At 34.2% G+C, this 15,144-nt stretch overlaps 1 protein-coding gene across 1 annotated transcript in view; it reads left to right on the top strand.

The window, feature by feature from the left end:
• The window catches only part of LOC123564723 (uncharacterized), a 34,254-nt gene that overhangs the window by 14,720 nt on the left and 4,390 nt on the right, over positions 1-15,144 (top strand). The window contains exons 4-7 of the mRNA XM_053549634.1: positions 7,147-7,380; positions 7,652-7,739; positions 10,276-10,409; positions 13,411-14,709. Of these exons, the coding sequence (XP_053405609.1) occupies positions 7,147-7,380; positions 7,652-7,739; positions 10,276-10,409; positions 13,411-13,977 (1,023 nt within the window). The 3' untranslated portion in view covers positions 13,978-14,709. The remainder of the gene's footprint in view (positions 1-7,146; positions 7,381-7,651; positions 7,740-10,275; positions 10,410-13,410; positions 14,710-15,144) is intronic.

Consider the following 15,144-nt stretch of genomic DNA (forward strand, 5'->3'; position numbering starts at 1 on the left):
AAACGGTTTTCCATGTTACTTCCATGCAGGCCGCAGGTAACGAGACACAAAATTGTACACATGTGTTGATCAGTTAATACAAACGAGCACATATTATACACCACATGGCTCGTTTATTCTTACCCGAATTTGTTACAGCTAACATCATGTGTGCTTTTCCATGTTTAATCCTTTTTCTAGTTTGTAATTGCACAAATAATCTATCAAAATATATGTTTGAGATAAGTGTCCTCTTTTTAATTAATCCCAGTTTCTCAGAATTTCTATAAATGTCTTAAAAAAGATGTTAGAAAATTTTGACAGGAGTTTTGGAAAATGCACTACCGAAGCTTCCTGCTCTACAGTATCGTTATCATCTACACAGATTTTCACGATTTGACACTGCATTGTTCGTCCGCTCAAGCACAGTTGGATATCAACGTTACATTTGTCCGATTATATTTGTTATATTGCGCGAAATATGAAAACTGATAAGAATATGTATTCTGATGTAAAACAAAATTCTAACGCAAACCATTCAGAGTACTTGAATCCCATATTTGCTTCAAGTTTCAAGTTTATTCAACAAATTCTCAGTTTGTATATATACAAAAACATGAGACAAATACAAGTAATTAAAGAAAACATTACATATAGTCACGCAAATCAATGAGGGCAACACACACACCATTAGAATCTACATTAATTTTATCGAATTACGGAATCTATAAGTTCTATTTATAGCAAATTAAGACGGGTTACAGGTTAAAAATAGGTCAGATTATTCATTCAGAAAAGCGTGTGGATAATGTGTAATTGATGGTAGGCACATGTGCTTGCTTGACCATTTATTCGTAACGGGATAACCGTTTTGTTCATAACGGAATTACACGTGGGGAAATAAGGAGTTAAATGATTAAAGTAATTTTACTAGAATTACGTTGTTTAATAAGAACTTTATGATACAAGCTATGTAGAAGAAATCACAGGCACCAGTATCGGACCTGGGACAAAAATATGCTTGCTCTCATCCCAAATGAGCTCAAAATGAAAAATATGTAGTGAAATATGAGCCCCCATCAAAACATACATATGTCCACTGAAGGCCGGAATCTCGAGAATCGAGCCCTGTTAATTTTTTTTATTGGCATTGATTTTTCATATTGGCTCAGTTGAGTTTGGTATTAGCTCAATCTATTTCATATGACTTGTATAACTTATCTAATATTGTGTCCATTATATCATAGTTGAATGATAATTGCTGTTATAAGAGGCGTGTTAATAAGCAAATAACTTTGTTACGACTAAGGCATTCGAGTGATACTACTGCGCATTAGCAAATTAAGAATAAAAACTGAACTTAAAATATAATTTTCTTTATTCAATGTGATAATTAATTGTAATCAAACATATTTCAAGTATTTCTACGTATCTTTAGGTCACCTGAGCAATTCTCAGGTGAGTTGTTGTGATCGCTTGATGTCCGGCGTCTGTCGTCTGTTTGTCAACATTTAGCTTGTGTATACGATAGAGACTGTACTTTTCTTCATGGCATTTAGTGAGAATGATCGCCTTGATACATTCTAGTTCGAGTTTAAATATCGGTCATCTGGGGTCAAAAAACTAGTTCACTAGGTCAAATCGAAGAAAAATCTTGTGTATGTGATAGAGGCTGTATTTTTCAATTGATCTTTATAAACTTCAATCAGAATATTTGTCTTGATAAAATTTAGGCCAAGTTTGAATATAAATTATCTGAGGTTTAAAACGTGGTCACTAGGTCAAATCAAAGAAAAACCTTGTATATGCGATAGAGGCTGTACTTTTCAGTTGATCTTCATGAAATTTAGTCAAAATAAGTTGTCTTGATAAAGTTTAGGTTGAGTTTGAATATGGGTTATATTGGGTCAAAAACTAGTTTACTAGGTCAAATCGAAGAAAACCCTTGTGTAAGCGATAGAAGCTGTATTTTTCAATTGATCTTCATAAAATTTAATCAGAATGATTGTCTTGATAAAACCTATGTCGAGTTTGAATATGGATTATTTGAAGTAAAAAAACTAGGTCACTAGGTCAGATCAAAGAAAAACATTTTGTATGCGATAGAAGCTGTATTTTTTAAATGATCTTCATAAAATTTGATCAAAATTATTGTCTTGATAAAATCTAGGTCAAGTTTGAATATTGGTTATCTTGGATTAAATATAGGTCACTAGGTTAAATCAAAGAAAGAAAAATATATGCGATAGAGCCAATACTTTTCAATTGATCTTCATGGAATTTGGTCAGAATGATTGCGTTGATGAAATCTAGGTCAAGTTTGAATATGGGTTATCTGGGGTCAAAAGCTACGGTCACTAGGTTATATCAAAGAAAATACTTGTTTAAACTTAAGAGACCACATTTTCTTGTCCAATCCTGATGAAAATTGGCCAGAATATTTGTTTTCATGAAATCACTAGGTCAAACATGCTTACACTGTTATGGTGTGTTTCTCAGGTGAGCGACGAAGGGGCATCTTGGCCGTCTTGTTTTATCATTTTACTGCTAACTAACTCAAATTTATGTATATTATACCACTTTATTTATCAGGGACAAGAATGCCATTAAAGATTTATTGGGTGATCTTTTACATATGAAACATCACCTTCAAACAAACAATTCACAGGATCAAACGTGTAACGCCTTTATCCAAACGTTTGAGTCAGAATGATGATTTTTGTGTTTAAGTGCATACATGTATTATGATATTATGCCGTACTGTTGATAAAGTCTAAATACTTATATAAGGAAAAATAGACATAAGATCGTTGTCAGTTAAATTGTCATGTATAATTTCTGGTCCTGGTTTAACATTCAGCATCTGTAACAAAGAATGATTTCCATGTTTTTAGAATATAAATGAAATGTATAAATACTAAAACATGTGGTAAAGATTGCCCTTGTATAAAGGCCAGTACAGAAACACGGTAAATAAAGGTCACAAAATTGTATTATCGTTTAACCGTAAACCCAAAGAATAAAAAGTGCGAATTCACTTGTGTTGAGAGATCAACAAAGACAAGATTTTTAATTTGCTTTAAGTGGACGATACGGACAGACTTGACTTGAAAAAATAAAAACTTTAATATCTACTAAAGTATCTAGAATAGGGTTTTGAATAACAGAAATAGTTTGTTCGATGCCCAAAGTAAACATCATAGTATTGAGCACAAGTAGTGTAATTTTTCTCATTTTGTCAATTTATCTTAATTCCTGCAAAGTATAGAATTTGATCGAAAGAACAACCACAGTTATATAATTCTGAGAAAGATATACAGTTTTTGATCGTACAGTTAAAATGACACAAAGGAAGTAGAAAGAAAAATGAAGTCAGACGACATCAATATTTAAGGTTGAGAATTAGGCCTTTTACAAATGGCATTCATTTTCAAATGGAGACAACTTTTCCTCGACGAATACTTAAAACATTCGGAAAAAGTTGTCTCCCTTTGAAAATTAATGCCATTTGTACTTGAAATATTCGTACCATTTGTAAAGAAATAAAGATAGACAATTGCTGAAAACTGTGTTCCACCTTGTTATGCGAATTTTCACCACTCGAACGCCATTGCAAATGCATCAAAACGAACATCATCAACATGTGTAACAGTTCTTTGAAAATGGTGAGTTTTTAAAGGCGTTTGACTGTCCGGAAGTGGGGCCCCTTTATGCACTCCTTTTCCGAAATTCATTGTTTATATCAGTATACTGACATTGTTTCGTAAAGTAACATGTTTTGCGTGCTGTTCAATTTTCATGTCAAACAACTCTTTCTTTCTATGATTTGTTGTTGTCTGATTTTTGTTTCTCAAGGCCTAATTCTCAACCTTAAGATAATTAAATTCAGACAATTTGTGAAGAAAACGTATGTTTCTACCCATCAGGAAACTGTTGAGAGTCTAATACCAGTATGACTAAATACAAAATAACTTAATTTCGTAAATCAAAATATTATTTGATCAAAGCATATGTACGTTTCTTACATTATTGTATTTTAATTGAATAGACAGTACCTCAAGAGGTAATATAATCATTAGATATGTATTCACAGCAGTTCAACTCATATATTAAAGAAATTGAAGGTATAAAAATGAACTACATATTTCAAAATCAGTGATTAACGATACTCCTTATTGTGATTTTTTCTTAGCTAACCAGAGCCAAAGGCTCAGGGTGAGCTATTCTGATCACTCACTGTCCGGCGTCCGTAGTCCGTAAACTTTTAATTTAAACGACATCTGCTCATAAACCGCTAGGCCAATTTCATCCAAACCTCACAGGAATGTTCCTTGGGTGAAGCTCTACTAAAATTATTCAAAGAATTGAATTCCATTCAGAACTCAGGTTGCCATGGCAACCGAAAGGAAAAACTTTAAAAATCTTGGTCTCAAAAACCAGAAGCCCTAGAGCTAAGATATTTGGTGTGAAGCATTGCCTAGTGGACCTCTACAAAATTTATTCAAATCATGACCCCGGGGTCAAAACTGAACCCGCCCCAGGGGTCACTTGATTTTACATAGATTTCTATAGGAAATCTTCAAAAATTAAATAAAAATAAACTAAAAAGCCTAGAGCTTAGATATTTGACATGTAGCATTGCCTAGTAGACTTCTACAAAATTTATTCAATCATGACCCCCGGGGTCAAAATTGACCCCGCCTCAGGGGTCACTTGATTTTACATAGCAAAATCTTCAAAAAAAATCTTAAAATAAACCAGAAGGCCTAGAGCTTAGATATTTGACATGTAGCATTGCCTCGTTAACCTCTATAAAATTTGTTCAAATCATGACCCCCGCGGTCAAAGTGACCCCACATGTAGTTACTTGATTGTACATAGAAAAATCTTCAAAATTTTCTAAAAATAAACCAGAAGGCCTAGATCTTAGATATTTGACATGTAGCATTGCCTAGTGGACTTCTACAAAATTTGTTCAAATCATGACCCTCGGGTCAAAATTGACCCCGCTCAGGGGTCACTTGATTTTACATAGCAAAATCTTCAAAAGTTTTCTAAAAATAAACCAGAAGGCCTAGAGCTTAGATATTTGACATGTTGCATTGCCTAGTGGACCTCTACAGAATTTGTTAAAATCTTGACCCCCCCCCCCCCGGGTTAAATTGACCAAGCCCCAGGGGTTACTTGATTGTACATAGGGAAATCTTCATAAATTTGCTAAAAATAAACCAGAAGGCCTAGATCTTAGATATCTGATATGTAATGCCTAGTAGACTTCTACAAACTTTGTTCAAATCATGACCCCCGGGGTAAAATTGGCCCCGCCCAAGGTGTTACTTGATTGTACATCGGAAAATCTTCCAAAAAAATTCTAAAAATCATCAGCTTGACATTTGAAACATGTAGCTCATATTACTCAGGTGAGCGATCTAGTGTCATCATGACCCTCTTGTTATGTCTAACTAACATTTATACCTATATGAAATATTTTAATTGATAAAAATGTAGTTTTCAGATAATACCGGTATAAGTATGTGTAACAGATGATATGTTGTAGCATATGCTATCAAGCATACATTGTAATGTTGTTATGATATCGTCAAAGTATTGTCAGTAGACTAAGGTATAATATCTTGACTCTGAATAAAAGTAAATAGTATATATCTTTTTATCAATTTAATGTTTGTGAGGTGTTCCTAAGTCCTTAAAATATCTTAATCCCTAAATAAAGTATCTTGGAGAGAGTTTCAAATAAGCTTGGCTTTCTACTCAATCCTGTAACTGTAAGCTGTAACTATGTAACGTTTCATGTTGTAAATATATATGAATAAAATATTGTTTAAACCAAAGTATCTAGAATATATTAATTTTTATCATTTTATTTTTTTGAGGTTTTCCAAAGGATCATATCAATTTATTCTGAAGAGATTTTATATTTTGGAAGACAACACGTTACTCAAAAGGATGTAATGTAGCTGTATGCATTCTCCGGAAGTGGTGACTGTTGATTTACATGTTTGATTACCAAGCAAAATATCTAACTTCATGCAATTTAATTTTAATTCAAACAATTTGGGTTTCTGAAACTTGATATACACATTTGTTGACGATGCAACTGCCATATATATTGGCTCTGTGTAAAGATAGCAAAAGTCTGATACTCTACATTATCTGAAAATGACCTTGCAGCTAACACCCTAACATACCAGTTGTCATATAATAGTTAATTGCCAATATTATGAAGCACCCAATCCAAATGTACCGGATATGTATAATTGAAGATTTTTATGGCACATACAGAATTTGACTGCAGACATAATCTATTGTACAAAATTTTATCACTCTGGAAACCGATATTGATTATCGGACTAGTTTCAAGGGAGCAACTAACGATGATGTGCAAATTCCCATTAAAATAAGCTGGGTATTACACAAATAATTCTTGGGTTACCCTCATCCAAGAGTGTACAAGTTCTTCTGATAAGCAAAAAGGACATGAAAGGGTGTACTCATTTTAACCGATATGTGTGTGGTAAAAACCTTCTTTGTCGTAACGTACTCGCCGAATTGTACAATATTTTAAAATAAATATGGTTCTTATATGGCCCTCTTGGAGGCTTTGATATCTCAAATATATCGATATCAGAGTTAAACTGGAAAAACAATCTTTTAATAACATCAAGTGGCATGCCGCGGGTTCTATTTCAAAATTTGTATCACAGGAACGTAGGATTATTATCTAATGGGATTGTAGAAATTGTTCCGTTTTATAAAACGACATAAATACAAAAGCAAGGAAAGAAAAGAAAAAGAAAAACAAATAACAATATTTAAAGGTCCTCACCTCAAAACTCATTTGTGTGATATAAAAATGATCTCTCTGGTGTGTTTCTTAGGTGACCGTTCTCTAAAACGGTTAAAATCAACTCGATTTATCAAAGAAAACGTATTGCAAGGAGGGTTGGATAATCTAATCTATGACTCTTTGGAAACCAATGACAATCTTCCCAGGCACAGCTGATCTGAATTCATTAATTGAACAAAATTGTTTCTCAGGTGATCCGTATCTTTTATACCAGTTTTGGAGCACTTGGTTGTTTATGTGATAATAATTTGTAATGTTTGAAATTCTTTATCCATTAGTAATAATAATAAACACATTTCTAGTTGAAGAACGGGGACTTTAACATTACCACACAAGGAGGGAAAGGCGTACCTGAAAATGCCCTAGTCTCAATTTGCAATAAAATAGAGGACCTGGAAAATACGACTAAGAAGGCAAACTATGACATTGATTACAAACATAATGAAGTTATAGAAAATATTGAAAAAAGGATGGAGGTAGCATTACAACATGCTCTGCAAGAATTTGATCAACATGCTCTGCAAGAATTTGAACGAGTACGTTTACATTTATTACACTTGTTTGAAAATTTCAAAATAGATAAACTCCTTTTATGTTTTTTCAATATTCATGACCCATTCGGAAAATGTTGAGCGAATGCAAATAATTAGTCGTAAGAACATTATAGCTAACTCTTTTTACTTCAAGTACATGTAAAATTATAACAATAAATTTGATAGATAACTTCATTTCTGAAGATCATGACGACATTGTAATTAGAGGAAGGTTTGCATTTTACTAACCATGAGTATTGCCATTATTTTTCAGCTTACATTGCCAAAGAGTAAAGAAGACAAAACGGACACCATACGTCAAGAGGATCAGAAACAGTTCGGCTATGTAGAAGAAAAACAAGGTAAATGGTTTATAAAATCTATGTTGATTTACGATTTATTTCGATTTTGAATTCAGAATCCCTAATCAGTGTAATTCCGGTATTGAATAAATTATAATATTTATTTGAAAACAATGTATTTTTGAATACAATCATTATAATCATTCGTTTCACTGGTTCACATATAGTATGTAAAGGACGCATGCGACAGTTTTGGGTAAAAAAATCCCAATAATAGAATTTGTTCAAGCTTTGTATATGAACACAGTGTCATGCTAGAAACAGACTTATAAAAAGAATCGAAGGTCATCATGCTTGCTCAGGAGTTATCTGCCCTTGAATATGCAAATTTGAAGAAAAGTCCAGTTATAAGGGCTGGTAACTCCTAAACAAGTACGGTGACGTATGATTGTTTTTGTATTTTTCTGTTTCTTACATGAAACTGTGTTCATATACAAATTTGAACAAAATTTATTATTGGGAAATTTTTGCAGCAAGTGTCTTTAAATGATGAAACTTACCAGATTTTTTACGCAATATTTGGTAATTTTACCAACGTCTTTAAAGTGATATAAGGTCCTTTTTTAAATTTAGCCAAGAGTAATAAGTAAAAAATTTAATTGAATCAGACACTCCTTTTGATCCAATATACAACCTTAACTGATGTTCTTAAATAACAAATATTTTTGACTTATTAAAGTATCTTCCTTCGGTCCGTTCGTTCAATTGTCGTTTACTTCTTCAAAGACATCTCTGAAACCATTCGTTACAAGTTAATGACGCTTCGCAGGGATGTTTTTATATGCTTCTCTGTCATGGCTTTTCCAATGGTTCCGATATACTGCAAAAAAGTGAATTGAAAAAAATCTCAACACAACATTTTCTCCTAAAGTGCCGGTCTGATGTTTTAATCCGACAAAAATTTACAGAAATGTTTCTTAAGTACCCCTATCAACTTATTTTTGTCAGTTTATTACAGCATATGAATAAAGACCATCTGCACATGAAAACCATTTTTGGCATTTTTAGCCACGATGTTATCTAAGGATCACGTGTGAACATATCCCACCTGATTGTACAGACCATTAGGCTAAGCTTCATTTTGATATCAAACTTTTCAGTTCATGTAAACTGTGAATAAAGACCATAGGCGCATAAAAACCACTTAACTTTCTGAGCAAGGTATTTTCATTAAAACCTATGATACAAACGATTAGTGAACAAAGACCACTTGGCTCTAAAAAACCAAAAGTTTTATTTACAAATTAAACATGATATCAGATTATTCTTACCTGCATGCATATAGACCACTATTTGACTACTGGGCGGCTTCCTCACATGCTTCATACATCTGTAGTAGAATGACAAAGGTTTTGCATGTTAATTACATTGCAAGCTAAACAACCTGCTTTCCAAAAATCTATATAATAAATTGTTGATGTCTCTCTCAAAACGGATAAAAATAATAACAGAAATTAAAATCAAAACATGTATGGTTAGCATCATTTTAGGTAGTGTCAAGCAGCATAAACAAATATTTTTATCATAGGTTTTAGCACGGAAGGAAGTGTGAGGTAAGCGGGCTGATATATATCGTTATTTTCTTTTTGTGTAAAAATGTTTCATGATGAATTCTGACATTAACTCTATGTGTTAGCTCCTAATCCATTTGCTACACTGTGTATTAGCCCCCCTTTTTTCAGTATTGTGGTAGAAAATTCTTGAACAACATAGAATATAATCTGGACAGGTTGACACCTAATTTCACATGAGTAATCACTGCCAAACCGCCTAGTTGTGCATATCTTCGGCATTTTCCGGCTTGAAAATTTTTATTTGGAGTTATGGCCCTTGATTCAACAAACTTTATGATGTTTTGACCGCTTTTCTTACATGATTAGACTGATTTTTTACCAAAGCTTACAACAGGAGCGATCTTTGCCAAACCTCATCGTGCTACTTTTCCGAAACCACTTGTTTAGATCCACCAAACTTTACAGTAGTTACCGCTGCTTAACATATTTCTAAAAAAAACTGAATGTTATGATTCAGTGATTTTAATATGCGGCACTTGCAATTTCTGTGTGGTAAGTGGTGAGAGATATACGTTCTACGTGAAAAACAATCAATTCATATAAATCCACATACCCAAAACGTAATAAACTCTGAAATTTTTAAATAAAATCGTGAAAGTAGACAAACTGTCCACTCCTCGATTCTAGAATGAAAATTGGCAAAACAATAGGATATCAATGGTGTTAACTTTTTTAAATATTAAAGAAAGTATATTTACATTTTGTCATACGTATCTAGCTAATGGTGTAAAGTTCAATACGATTGTTTGTTTTGTTTAAGTTTATAGGTTATAAAATCATGTGTTTTGATAGCCTCTATGTCATATTAAAACTTCCGTATATTATAACAAAAAGGTAGATATTGTTATCCGTTTTAGAAGTAGATCTAGTCACGTTTTGGAAGTTTCTGTTATTTGCTGGGAAGTTATTACTCTTAGAAAATGGCAGTTGTGGTATAATCAGCTGTATATTTATATATGCAGACATAGCGACACAACAATTAAATCCGAAGACTTCCGGTAATGATACAGAGCAATCGATAGTCTCCGAGTACGACAGCGATGGTAGAACAAGTGTCAACAGCCCGGAATTAAAAGATGAAGACAGATTAAAAAAGGTTAGCTAATAATAGAAATCATTGTCACCCTTCTCAAGGTTATTTGATCTATTAGAAGTCTGGTCAGAATGATTTTTAGCTCACCTGAGCACGAAGTGCTCGGGGTGAGCTATTGTGATCGCTCACCGTCCGGCGTCCGTCCGTCAACACTTTCCTTTAAACAACATCTCCTCCTAAACCACCAGGCCAATTTTGATGAAACTTCACAGGGATGTTCCATGGATGGTCCTCTTTAAAAATTATTCAAAGAATTGAATTCCATATTGAACTCTGGTTGCCATGGAAACCGAAAGGAATTTTTTTTAAAATCCTCTTCTCAAAAACCAGAAGCCCCAGAGCATAGATATTTGGTGTGAAGCATTGCCTAGTGGACCTCTACCAAGTTTGTTCAAATCATGACCTCGGGGTCAAAATTGACCCCGCCCCAGGGGTCACTTGATTTTACATAGGAAAATCTTCAAAATCTTCTTCTCAAAAAACAGAAGCCCTAGAGCTTAGTTATTTGACATGTAGCATTGCCTAATGGACCTCTACTAAAGTTGTTCAAATCATGACCCCGCCCCAGGGGTCACTTAATTTTACATAGGAAAATCTTCAAAATTTTTCTAAAAATAAACCAGAAGGCCTAGATCTTAGATATTTGACATGTGGCATTGCCTAGGAGACTTCTACAACATTTGTTCAAATCATGACCCCCGGGGTAAAATTGACCCCGCTCCATTGGGTTTCTTGATTGTACATAGAAAAATCTTCAAAACTTTCTAAAAATAAACCAGAAGGCCTAGATCTTAGATATTTGACATTTGGCATTGCCTAGTAGACTTCTAAAAATGTGTTCAAATCATGACCCCCGGGGTAAAATTGACCCCGCCCCATTGGGTTTCTTGATTGTACATAGAAAAATCTTCAAAATTTTCTAAAAATAAACCAGAAGGCCTAGAGCACAGATATTTGACGTGTAGCATTGCCTAGTAGACCTCTACAAAATGTGTTCAAATCATGACCCCGGGGTCAAAATTGACCCCGCCCCAGGGGTCCTTTGATTTTACATAGGAAAATCTTCAAAAATTTTCTAAAATAAACCAGAAGGCCTAGAGCTTAGATATTGACATGTAGAATTGCCTAGTGGACCTCTACAAAATTTGTTCAAATCTTGACCCCCGGGGTCAAAATTGACCCGCCCTAGGGGTCACTTGATTTTACATAGGAAAATCTTCAAATTTATTTTAAAATAAACCAGAAGGCCTAGATCTTAGATATTTGATAAGTAACATTGCGTAGTAGACTTCTACAAACTTTGTTCAAATCATGACCCTCGGGGTAAAATTGGCCCTGCCCCAGGGGTTACTTGATTGCACATCGGAAAATCTTTCAAAAACTTCTAAAAATCATTAGTTTGACATTTGAAACATGTAGCTCATATTACTCTGGTGAGCAGGGTCATCAAGACCCTCTTGTTTTTTATGAAATCTAAGTCAGATTTGAAATTGGATTATCTGGGTTCGAAGACACCAGATCATGTCATAAAACAAACGTTTATTCAGGTAGTTCTGTGCGATTGTGTAACGTACAATTAAGCCTTGACTCTGTATCCGGACCCTGTGTAAATTTACCTAAACGGCAACGTTACAATCTTTCTAGCGTGAAATTGCTTGACACATAAAATAATTCAATATGATGTCTTGATATCAGCATGTATTACAACACATAACTCAAAAACAAACATACGGACCTAAACATTGTATTTCAATCATTCATATATCATATATTTACAACATTGAAATCTACATTGTAGGAAAACACATATTCATGAAAATGTTATCAAAATTGTGATTTTTCCATAGACGCCCATTATGAAAACTTGCGGAAAGACTAAATATTTCTTATCTGTCTAGCAAAAGAAAAAATAATACAAGGCCCTATCTTTTTATTTGCCGATTTTTCTAAGCATGTCCTGTAAAAATCAGGGTTTAATCAAATTCTAAAGTTTAGAACAAATTTTGATTCGAATGTGCAGAATTATATTATTTTAACTACACTCCTTAGTTCGAATTTACTTGTTCTGCAAGACACCTGATCAGAGTATTTGTCTTTATGAACTCGAGTGTCAAAGCAGGTCATATTGGGTCAAAGGTCAAATCCATCCAGATGCAAACATTTTCTATACGAATGGCATTAAAACTTTGTCAGAATGTTTTTCTTTGTAAGTGTGTAGTTCAAATTTGAAATTGGATCATATTGGGCCAATATCTAGGTCACTAGATCAAGTCATGAAAGTTTGTTTACACTCTCAAAAGTCATCAGTTTCTTCTAAATCTACATGAAAAAATGTAACATAGCCAAACTATGAAAGAGTGGCTCGGTTTGATGGTTTGATCGAGTCTGTTCATGAGAGGTAATTAAATGAGTAACATCCCTTACGTCCTTCAGCACTGACCTAGGTAGAATTCTTTTATACATACACTTTGAAAAACTTCGGGATCCCAAAGAATCCAAAATTATAAAATTGAGTCCAAGTACGGGGAGAGTTTCACGGCGGCCGCGTGGTATCTATGTCTCCTACCATACAGTGGTGTGGGAGACATATTGATTTACTCCTCTCTGTGTGTCTGTATTCCGTTTGTATGTTACAAATTTTGTCCGCACTCTAAGTCGAATCTTCCTCATCCGATCTTCACCAAACTTGAACAAAATGTGTTTACCAATAAGTCATCGGCCAAGTTAGATAACTAGCTAGATTAGCCCAGGCACTTCAGAATGATGGCCCTTGAAACTTGTTTGATAATCAAAACACAGAAAGTCTGATAAGGCAGTTGTGGGAGACATGAACTTTTCTCAAAAGCAGCTCTAGTTAAAATATGTTTTTGTGACACGTCACGGTGGAAATAATTTAGCATTATTGTTATACACAATAGATATTAACTACATTAATGGATGACAACCTATAACGCATTGATGAAAACCCGTTGATTACTTTTACAGTTGGTTTTGTACATTTCAGCTGAAACAGCATAAAAGAGCCCTATACACAAAGCTACATGAAATCGAAGACTCAAGAAGTATTCCCTTTCCTGCAAATGACCAAGACGTCAAAACGTGGGATATCAATTGCACTTCTAGATGGCATGATGCTCCTGAACATATTTTCTATTATGGTATTTTTGACCTAATTATTAAAAGAACTCGGGAATTGCCAAAACTTGAATATCTTACACTGACGGACATGATCATTGGGAGACATAAATTTTCAATGTCAATTACTGAAAAAGATATAGCTTGTCTTAAAGATTTAAATTCAGATAGTAAATTTCGAAAAATTGGTTCAGAGTTTTTGGCAAAATATGCAGAAAATGTTTGTTTTGATAAAGACGATTTCCGAATTGAGGAAAGAAAAACAAGGTCATTTGCATCGTACATCGTTTTAGATATGATTTGTCGTATGTGCGTGATGGAAAACGTTGATATTGAGGAAGCTTATCCTGCTTTGGAAGAGAACAAAGGCGAGCTAATGATAATTTGTGTTTCAAAAAAAAAAGTTGCTTATCAGAGTACAGACGATTCAGCATAAGAGAAATATCTTTTGAGGATACATCGACAGAATCGCTGGTGGCAGAAAACGCACCTGATAAAAATGATACAAATGTGCAGGATTTGATCAGACGGTATAGCATTGAGGTCAATGAAACATTGTCTCATCATATATTAAGACTTATGGAAAGACACAGTAACTTAGAAGCAGCTAAAGTGAGTTTTGTTCGTTCTACCAAAACAGGGTATGACTATTCCGAGCCATGTATCGTGTTATATTGTTTGGGCAAAACGTTTGTACCTTATGGAGAAGACTTATTTCCTGTTTCGCTGCAGCACCCAAAAATGTACAAGACTTTCAAAACGGATGTTCGAGAAGGATACTATATAGCTTGCCGCGGCAGATCTACATCTAGACATCAGGAGCTAGCCATGGGCTGTAGCATTGGTGAAAAGGGACATCTAGAAGCTGCTACACTTGGGTCACTGGTTGAATTGGTCGAAAGTGGTGAAATAGGGTTTCTGACAGTAAGACATCTATTCCAACCCACGACTAGATCTGACATTCTTCTCCCAGGAACGGAAGTTGTTCAACCCTCAGATCTTGATGTAACGTTACCCAGTTCTAGTAGTGGTGACAGAGTATGCGGGAAAGTTGTCACTAGTCATATTGGGGACCAAGTTGATGCCGCGCTTGTACAGATCAGCCCAGACAGAATTCCACAAAGGGGAAATTTCATCGAAGTTGATAAAAGGGATCTGAACTTTGCTGGTATGTAGCTTATAGGTCCTTTACTTTATTAAAAAATAAGGAAAGCTGACGTCAGTGTCATGATCTGCGTCGATTTCAGATTTAAACTTGTTTGTATACATCTCGATTTTATTTTGTTAACCTCTGTCACTAATTTTATCAAGCCTCCAATGAAAATTGATGTTGGTAAGGGACAGAAAACTTAAAATTGAGGGTCAGTGCCCAAAAGACAAGAAGGATTTAAGAAGATGAATTTATTATAAGCTTTCTGGTTCAGAGTTAGTTCGGATGTGCATGAGTTAGTAATAACTAAAATGTTGAATAATGATTATTTAAGTAGTGGACGATAAAAAACGAGTAGGCCTTGATTATTTTCATTCTTGCGTGCTATTTGAAGCATTTGTATAACAAAAAGTGCAGATCTTCATTCATACAAGTAGTAATGAAGAGGACGAC

This window comes from Mercenaria mercenaria, chromosome 8 (assembly GCF_021730395.1).
Source record: "Mercenaria mercenaria strain notata chromosome 8, MADL_Memer_1, whole genome shotgun sequence".
Taxonomy (NCBI): domain Eukaryota; kingdom Metazoa; phylum Mollusca; class Bivalvia; order Venerida; family Veneridae; genus Mercenaria; species Mercenaria mercenaria.